The following is a 9,401-nucleotide window of genomic DNA, read 5'->3' as shown; positions in this document are numbered from 1 at the left end:
CTGGCCAGTTCATTGGTACTTTGTGCTCCTGCGTCGTTCTTGAGTATGTCCACGTATGTTTGTGCGGGACGTCCTCGTGACCGATGCCCGTGTGTTGGTTCCCACAGCACCAATTTGCCGGCTGGCAGCTCTTGATGCCTTTGGCAATGTCCTGCTAGTCTCATTCTCCTGGCTGCAATTTTCTCGCTCACCCTTGGTATTCCCTCGTACAGGATGTTTTTTGTTAAATATACACTCTTGCTGATGTTAAATACTGCTCGCAACATTCTGGTGTAGCATCCGTCTAGAGACTTTTGCAGGGTTGGCTTCAGGGTCCAGCATTCACTGCCATAGAGGAGAGCAGACTCTAGCGTTGCATAGAAGAAGCTGAGTTTGATTTGACGGGGGAGGTTGGAGTTCCATACACTGGTCATGCCGTTCAGGGCCCTCCATGCAAGTGCCTTCCTCCCCTTAAGATCTTGCTCGGTTGAGTTGACCCATGAGCCCAGGTACTTTAAGTCCTTGACTTCTTTAAGCACAGTGCCTTCTGTTGTTGTCAGAGGTGGATGTTCCGGTAAGATGTTATAGGTAATAACCTCAGTTATGGGCCAATCATTTTATGAGAGGCACATTTAATGCAGGAAAAGGAGATTTAAAATGTTTTTGTTTAAAGTCATGGCGCATGAAAAAGCATAAAATACCATTATTGGTGTTATTTAAAGTAACATAGTTTGTGTCAATGACTTTGTTATCATTGTATTAAATAGTTTTAGTTACATTAGGCCAAGATACAGAAGAATAAATTAAGTTTGGGATAATAAGTACATTATTTATGCAGCCAAACTTAGGTTTTATTTAATTTATTGATACTTGTTGGATTTGTTTAAGTTACAACATTTGTTTCAGTAACTTACTTATTCAATTATATTACTGAAAAAAAGCAAAGTAACTTAGTATTTTACATTAATTGCATTATCGTAGATTTATTATTTTGGAGGTGGGCCACAGGGGGGTCCAAGCTCCGCGTCCTTCACGTGTGCTTCACTTTGCATCGACCAATCGGCTCGCTCCTTCCCCAGTGTGAGTGGGACCCAGGTACCCGTCTACAGAAACACGCCTGTTTGCTATCCTCACTCCAAATTGGTGCAACGAGCTCCCTGCTGATATCAGGACAAGGGTTGTCAGCGCTTACAGTACTTTAATACTTATCGGCCTTTTGTTCATGTATGGATACAAACATTGAAACTGACCATGAAGGTTTAAGAAAATTCAGTAAAACTTGTGCACATTTTTTACATTTGACAAGAAACCCTTTCTCTTGTAGCTATATCAATTAAAACAATTAGAAATATAGACATTATAATGAATATATAAATATAATTAATATTATAAGTGGATATGTTTGCCGGACAAGTTTCTCTCATTAGTTAGAAAGTCAACAGGGCAGTGTGTGTTTGCGGTTACATCATGTATAGGATATCCTTAGCAACAATGGATCATATATCCACCATGATAGACCTCTTTGAAATCTGAATTTCAATATTCAAATATTTGTCCGAAGGTGGCTCAAAGAGAGCAGCGACCTCGGGGATGTCTGAGTCTTCACCAGCACATCGAGAGAGACAGAGAGAAGCAGCTGACAGGACGACTCAGGAGAAGTAAGTGTGATTCTGTTCAGACACTTTCATATCATGTTTATTGTGTGTGCAGAGTGCAATATTTTCCTCAACATATATTTCACATATTTTAGTTATCAGATGTGAATTAGTCTTATTTATTTGTCAGACTAAGCATGAAATCAGGTACTTTATAAAAAGTGAGGTATGCAGTCTGTTCTGCAGACGAAACCCCACTATGTTCATGTTTAATAAAATAACCTGAATGGTTCATCTTACATTTGTATTGCTTTGTGTATATACAGCCATCTGATTCTCAGTTAAATGACACCAACATTTATTTTTAAATAGGGAAAGTTCCCCCGTTACACAAAGAAAATAATGCAAACTCTAAATATGTGCTTATAAAAGAAACAATGGGAAACTTAATTATTCATTATTCTCAAAGTTTTATTTCCATTTTGGTTAAATAGCCCATAAAGTCGAACCCACTCTTAAAACATAGGTATTTGATAGTAGCAGAGCATTGAAAGGTGAATAAACAAAATAATAAAATACTATTATCGAACCAGCAGACAGAGAGAGAGACAGAGAGAGAAGCAGCTGACAGGACGACTCAGGAGAATTAAGTGTGATTCTGTTCAGACACTTTCATATTTTGTTTATTTTTGAGAAAGAAATTCTCCTTCAGAATATTTTCCAAAGGGAAGGAACATTTAATGAATCTCATCTCAATCAGAAGCAATGAAATCTAAAACCCTATTATGTTAATTTATTCCCTTAAATCATTTGTTTCTCTTGAAATCACTTGGAATATTTTATGTATTTGTATTAAAATATCAATGTTTCATTTTGAATCATAAACTTGATCTAATGTTCACTTTACCAAGAACGCTGGACATTTATAATGAAAACTAAACAGTCTGAGTCTAGTGGACATAATTGCCCTGAGTTTTATCTTTCAGGCTCATGTTAGGTTTTTAGATCTTTGTGGGCGATGTTTGCAGCCTGTCCCGTAGACATTACTCAGGGCTGAAAACCCCACTATTTTCCTGCTTTAAAAAACGGTGGTAAATCTTAAATGTTTTATTGGAGACGATGTGTATAGACAGCAATCTCCCTCTCACTTCAAATAAACACAATGTAATTTTCATTAGGGTTAGTTCACCCCTAATAAAATAATTAACACACATCTTTTAATCGGGCTTATAAAAGCAACAATACCCAATTTAATTAAGCTAGAATTTCAGTTTATGTCTCTGATAGTAGGAGTACATTGTAATGTGAATAAATAATCTACAAAATATATCACCAGCAACATATTAATACTTATAGCCTCGACAAAAAACAACAACATAAAAAGTCAGTGTTGTTGTGTGGCACTATACAGTTATTGATTAGTTTACAACTGGTCTTTCATTGAAATGAGACATTTCCATGTGCTAAAAATACATGTTATGGTGTGTGCCTGTTACTGCTGGTGCTGCTCAGAATTTGCATTTCCTTAACATGAACTTCCTCATTAAACTGCTGCACTGAAGCGAGTGGTGCAGTCTGTGTTTGTGGTAATTTGACTGAAACATTAGGTTTTTAAAATAATTTAAATGTAACTGACATCATTTATAAGATTTATAAATGATCAATAACAATATTGGTTTCATCTAACAGAACAAAGATGCAGTGGAGTCTGTTTGTGCTCCTTCTGATGGGTAAGTGGATTCTAAATTAAATCACATCTGGAGTCATGAAACTGCTCATAACAATAAAAAGTGGAATAAGTGAACTCAGACCCCCGTTAAGATGAAGGGGATGATGTAAGTGGTGGGGGTGATTCTAGTACTCATGAGTTTGATTTAATGATCAGGCACTGCACTTTCCCTCCTCACCTCATACCTCAAAGATCGCACCTACAGGGTGACTTGGAGAGGGTCGGAGTCCGACCCTTGTCAATTAACCACAGGGGTCCCTCAGGGCTCTGTTCTTGGTCCCCTCCTCTTCTCCGTACACAAACTCGCTCGGATCAGTCATTAGCCCACATGGTTTTTCTTACCACTGCTACGCTGACGACACCCAATTAATTCTGTCCTTTCCCCGCTCAGAGACCCAGGTCGTCGCACGCATCTCTGCTTGTCTAGCTGACATCTCTCAGTGGATGTCTGCTCACCACCTCAAGCTCAACCTTGACAAGACTGAACTGCTTTTCCTTCCGGGAAAAGATTGTCCCACTCTTGACCTAACAATCAACATCGGCCCCTCTGTTGTTTCCCCGACTCAGACTGCAAGGAATCTGGGTGTGACCCTAGATAACAACCTGTCCTTCACTGCAAACATCGCTGCTACAACCCCTTGCTGCAGATACACGCTTTACAACATCAGGAGGCAGACCCGGCGTCATGGGCGGGCCCCATGGGGCCGGGCCCGCCCATACAGGATTTGGGCCTGCTGTTTTAATCAGGGCTGAATACAACATTTTAATTGTTTTATTATTATGTTTATTGTTGTTATTTGTAGGGCTTTGTTAATATTTTTGTTTTAAACTATGTTGAAAGATTGGTTTAATATCATTTTTTTATTTTGCTATGAAATTCTGAATGAAAGGCTGCGCGCAAGACTGGTTTTTCACTGGGTTGAGTCGTGTGGGTTTTTGAGTGAGATGCGGCACAGCAGCCTGTCAGTTTGCTCTTGCTAGGTTAGTTTGGCTATTATCATTTATATTTATCTGCAACAATGGATATCAGGAAGTGGTTAATGAAAGGAATATGGCAACTCAGCGCCAGATGCACATTAGAATAAATCAGTTACGTTACCAACGAGCTAGCAAGCCAGCCAGGGACAAGGGAGGCTGGCAATCAATTATATTTTGAAAATAAATTTACTCTCAAGCCGGCTCTCTCACAAACTCCTGCTCTGTGCGCAAGCAGACCGCTGCACACGCTCTCTGCCTCGCTCAATCTCTCTCTCCCTTTCTCTCCATCGCTCAACCTCACTCCACCTCTCCACCTTGTGTGTGCGCTCTTCAAGTTTGCCTGCGTGCTTGCCCAAGTTGGCACAGCGTTACAAATGTGCCACAAAACCAACCAATGGATGTAGCCTATAATAAGACCGTCAACAGCCTTATGGCAACCTAAAACCCCTCTGTTTCCGTAACAACAATTCACGAGCGCCCTAACAACCGCCCCCCCCAATATGTACGTTTCGGGGTGGGCCCGCCCTTCCTGGTAAATCAAATGCCCGCCCAGAGACGTATGTCTGCCGCCGGGTCTGTCAGGAGGATACGTCCCCAGCTGACCCAGAAAGCGACGCAGGTTCTGGTCCAGACTCTTGTCATCTCACGCCTAGACTACTGCAACTCCCTCCTGGCTGGTCTACCTGCATGTGCCATCCGACCTCTGCAGCTCATCCAGAATGCAGCGGCTCGTCTGGTCTTCAACCTTCCAACATTTTCCCACACCACTCCGCTCCTCCGCTCCCTTCACTGGCTTCCGGTAACTGCTAGAATCCACTTCAAAACAATGGTACTGTCATACCATGCTGCGAATGGATCTGGCCCTTCTTACATCCAGGACATGGTTAAACCGTACACCCCAGCGCGTGCACTTCGCTCTGCATCAGCCAAACGACTCGTTGCGCCCTCGCTGCGAGGGGGAACCAAGTTCCCATCAGCAAAAACACGTGGGTTTGCTATCCTGGCTCCAAAATGGTGGAATGAGCTCCCCATTGAAATCAGGACCGCAGATCGCTTGCACATCTTCCGGCGCAGACTGAAAACTCATCTCTTTCGACTCCACTTCGAGCGTTAGAACGATTAACGAAGCACTTATATACTAATAAAGGACTGGCTTACCTTAAGCCAGTTGAGTAGCACTTGAAATGTTTGGCTCTATGAAACCTGATGTACTTATATGATTCTGTTTTCTTCAATGTTGTATCTTCCTGGTCGAGTGTACTTATTGTAAGTCGCTTTGGATAAAAGCGTCAGCTAAATGCAATGTAATGTAATGATCAGGTGCTTATCATACTGTCAGCTCCATCACTGCAGAATTGTCTCTGTTTTTAGGTCAGTGTTCCTTCTTCACATGTCACCTCTATGAGTACCACTTCATTCAAGAGGGAAAGACCTGGGAGGGAGCCCGGAGTTATTGCAGAGAGAATTTCACTGACCTGGCCACAGTGTCTGACATGAGAGACGTGGAGAGACTGACTAACTCTTCACAGACTACAGACGTCTGGATTGGACTGCACAGCATATCAAGTACCGAGAGGTCGTGGCACTGGTCTCTGCCGGGGGTGGAGTTCGAAGAATCTGAGAAAGAATGGGGGACAAGTCAGCCGGATAATTGGGCTACTGAGGAGAACTGTGTGGTGATAAAAGGTCAACAATGGTACCCTTACCCTTGTAAGAATCACGTTGGGTTCATCTGCTACAATGGTGAGAATACATATCTAATTTTGATATTGTGTGTTAACCTCATGTCATACTGTGTAACAATTTTGAAAATATAATGACACGTATTTTTCCGAATGCATTGTTAAGACAACAATATATTTAAAATAAATGTTTGCTCCTCAGTTTTATATAACATTAATGGTAAATGTCATGATACAATTCTACACATTTTAAATACATGGTGTGTATACGACAGTGGTCAGGTACAGGCCTACTTGTAATGATGCAATGTAACATTATTAAAGGTAACACTTTAATAGACTTTAAACTCAAATTGTTTTAATTTTTCAAATGTTTCCACCAGTTTTTTTAGTTGGAAAACACATTTATTGAGACTAATTCACTTGTAACAATGTGTAATTAATTGTGTCTCTTTTTTCACACAGAACCAAATCAAACATACCACTTTATAGATGAGTACAAGAGCTGGCTTCAGGCTCAGAGCGACTGCAGAGAACATCACACTGACCTGGTCAGTGGAATCAAACAGATCAATTCAACAGAATTCAAGGAAGAAATCAAAAGATCGTCAAATCCAGATAACAAATTGTGGATCGGCCTGTTCAGAGACACCTGGAGTTGGTCAGATGGGAAGAATTTCTCCTTCAGACACTGGGATCCGGACTCATTTAAAGAAGAAGCCTCAAAGACTTGTGCTATGACTACGCCAAATGGAAAATGGAGCTCCGACATCTGCACAAATCAAAAACCCTTCTACTGCTATGACGGTGAGTTTTGAAAAAGTCCTTCAAAGTATTTTCGTTTTTAGTTATATATTTGTACACACATGTTAAATATCCTTTAGTGGAGACTGACAATTATAAAACCCTGAAAGAGCAGAAAGTAATGAATATCATTTAGTCTTGTTTTTGTCCTCACTATTTTTTATCCTGGCTTTTACAAAAGGTGCCACGTCATTTGTTGCCTTAGTTTTCTTTATCAACGGTTTTCATACTATATCTATATATTGTACTTTTGTTTTTAGAGATTTCTATTTATTATAATAACAAATGTTGATTGCATGGTGCTATGTTATTGAAATTCATTGTTTTTCAATAAATGATTAATCTAAGTTTTAAAAAATATCCATTTCAATGACAGACAAAGTGATCCTGATCAAAGAGAGTAAGACTTGGGATGAGGCCCTGACTTACTGCAGAGAGAAGCACCATGACCTGGTCTCCATCACTGACCGTCACCAGCAGAGATGGGTCGAAAAGAGAGCCAAGATGGCCGACACTGAGTTTGTCTGGCTGGGAATGCGCTACACCTGCACTCTGGACCTGTGGTTCTGGGTCATTGATCGTCTGGTCTGCTATTACAACTGGGCCCAACAAGAAAAGACTGAGGGTTGTGACAGGGCTACAGCCATGAAGAGAGATGGAGAGTGGTACAAAAAGGCTGACGATGAAAAGTTTCATTTCATCTGCGCTAAGTAAACCCATTTGTATATTTACTGCAACAAGCTCACTCTTCTCTAATATGTATCTGCTCTCTGGGTTTATTGAATGGCTCTAGTTCAAATATAGAAATCACAGCCTGAAGAGGGGAGAAACTAAATGACTAACAGATTACTAACTGAAATGGAGAAAAAGGGGCGACACTAAAACATACATTTGCCTCTGTGAACATCTGAATTACTTTATGATGTGGACTTGTTATAGTAGTTATTGATATAATGTATATTTATCCTCTCAAAGTGTGAAACCTGTAATCTTCATTTGAATTGTTGTGTCCTATTATATGTTTATGAGGAAAAATATATAAAAAGACAAATCTATAATGTTTTGCTTTCCATAAATATTTTACGTTATGGTTGAAATGTGGTGATGGTTATAATATGTGTATCACTATTTTGTCATATTTACCTTTGTGGAGTTTTAACTGGATGTTTAATTGTCTAAAGCTGAATAAACGATCTGACCCAAAAACAAGGTGTGGTTCTTTCATCCACTGGCTTTAAATAGTCATATTTTACATTTACCTAAGAGGTGCTTATTGGACAGTAAACACATATATAATGTATGGGTATGTAATCGACAATAATTTCTCCATAGCTGTCATTCTTACAAATCAAATGAGGACTTTGTTTGAGTTCACTGACAGTGAATGTGCAGCTTGTCAGCAGGCACCCTACGTAAACAGGAATTAGTCATAGAAGTGGAAGATATTTTTGTTGTTGTGGTTATCTTTCAACACTAGAGGACGCAGTTCAGTTCTTCTGTTGGTGCCTGCTGTCGTTGGGATTTGCCCACTATCTTCCAAACAATTTAAAAATAACTTTCTAATAAAACATTTGCTAAATAGAATGTAATAATTTGACAATACAAATATTTTAATAACCATCTATGGCAAGAGTTTTTAGTTTTGGGGTAGAAATATCTGTGGTGATCTAGGGGGTCCCTAATGACATATCCATCATAATGTGTGGTCCTGTGGGCAGTGGCGGTCGGCCCATAGGGACGCTAAGGGCGCCGCCCCCCCTCTTTCCACATGTTTGATTGTCATTAAAAATAAAAAATAAATATATTTTTAAATCTTTTTTTTTTTTTTTTTTAATGAACAAGGTAAATATTATATAGTTGGTATCAGTAAAATGTATAATCTACAATAACATCTCGTTTAAAATTGTGTTACGATGTCTAAAGTTACTGATAAGTCACATGTTTCCTGCCTGGCCACAGCGTGTATCATTACCCTCTCTCGTCCGGGCGGTAGAAAGGAGCCCTCAGCCAGAGCAGCAGCAGCCAACAAGCTGACTGTTGCTATCTGTATACTATGCCACCGAAACATAATTTCAGCCAATCAGCATCGTCAGATCTGATGCTCAAAGGGCGCCCTGTCAGCGCCCTGGCCTGTGTGTCTGTGAGTTGTTTGGACTCGTATCCAAGGTGACGCTACAGTAGTTGTCGAGGATGGCTGCGTCTGCAGGTGGAGACTCCGGTGATAGTGGATTGCCGGAGCTGTAGATTAACATTTACATGCTTATTGTAGTTGTAAGGGAAATGCCTGTAGCACCATGGAGCTATGTGTGGGCTGGACCTGTATTTTACAGGAAAGGAGTGAGCAGAGGGGCGAGTTGTCGATTCTTGTTCAGTTTTCATCTTCCTCACCCTCTCAAACTTTGAGTTGTGCGCGCTGCTAAAGAGACGCGCTACCATGGAAACCAAACAATGGTGTAGCTGTATTAAAGTCCGAGTGGAAACAGTCGTGAGTAAATCTGATTTTGTCAGAAATCGGGAGAAATATGGGAGAAATATGACACCGGGAGGAAACCGGGAGGGGGCAATGAAATCGGGAGTCTCCCGCGAAAATCGGGAGGGTTGGCAAGTATGACACACACACACACACACACACAC

The 9,401-nt window shown here is 40.5% G+C and overlaps 1 protein-coding gene across 1 annotated transcript; it reads left to right on the top strand.

Annotated features, from left to right (window-relative positions):
* The first annotated feature begins 5,774 nt into the window (after nt 1-5,774).
* On the top strand, nt 5,775-7,963 carry LOC117546018 (C-type mannose receptor 2-like). The gene is made up of 3 exons (XM_034216097.1): nt 5,775-6,024; nt 6,429-6,770; nt 7,144-7,963. The coding sequence occupies exons 1-3, from the start codon at nt 5,775-5,777 to the stop codon at nt 7,479-7,481; spliced, it is 930 nt and encodes a 309-aa protein (XP_034071988.1). The 3' UTR covers nt 7,482-7,963.
* Nucleotides 7,964-9,401: the final 1,438 nt, after the last annotated feature.

This window comes from Gymnodraco acuticeps, unplaced genomic scaffold, assembly GCF_902827175.1.
Source record: "Gymnodraco acuticeps unplaced genomic scaffold, fGymAcu1.1, whole genome shotgun sequence".
NCBI classification, from domain to species: Eukaryota; Metazoa; Chordata; class Actinopteri; order Perciformes; family Bathydraconidae; genus Gymnodraco; species Gymnodraco acuticeps.
Note: the sequence above shows the minus strand (reverse complement) of the source record. Positions and strands in the feature narration are given on the sequence as shown.

What these genes read in the sequence shown, in the direction of transcription:
- LOC117546018 (XM_034216097.1), top strand. Translation starts at nt 5,775, where the DNA reads ATGAGAGACGTGGAGAGACTGACTAACTCTTCACAGACTACAGACGTC. An exon ending in TGGGTTCATCTGCTACAATG is followed by an intron (nt 6,025 to 6,428) that starts GTGAGAATACAT and finishes TTTTTCACACAG; the next exon opens with AACCAAATCAAACATACCAC. An exon ending in ACCCTTCTACTGCTATGACG is followed by an intron (nt 6,771 to 7,143) that starts GTGAGTTTTGAA and finishes TTTCAATGACAG; the next exon opens with ACAAAGTGATCCTGATCAAA.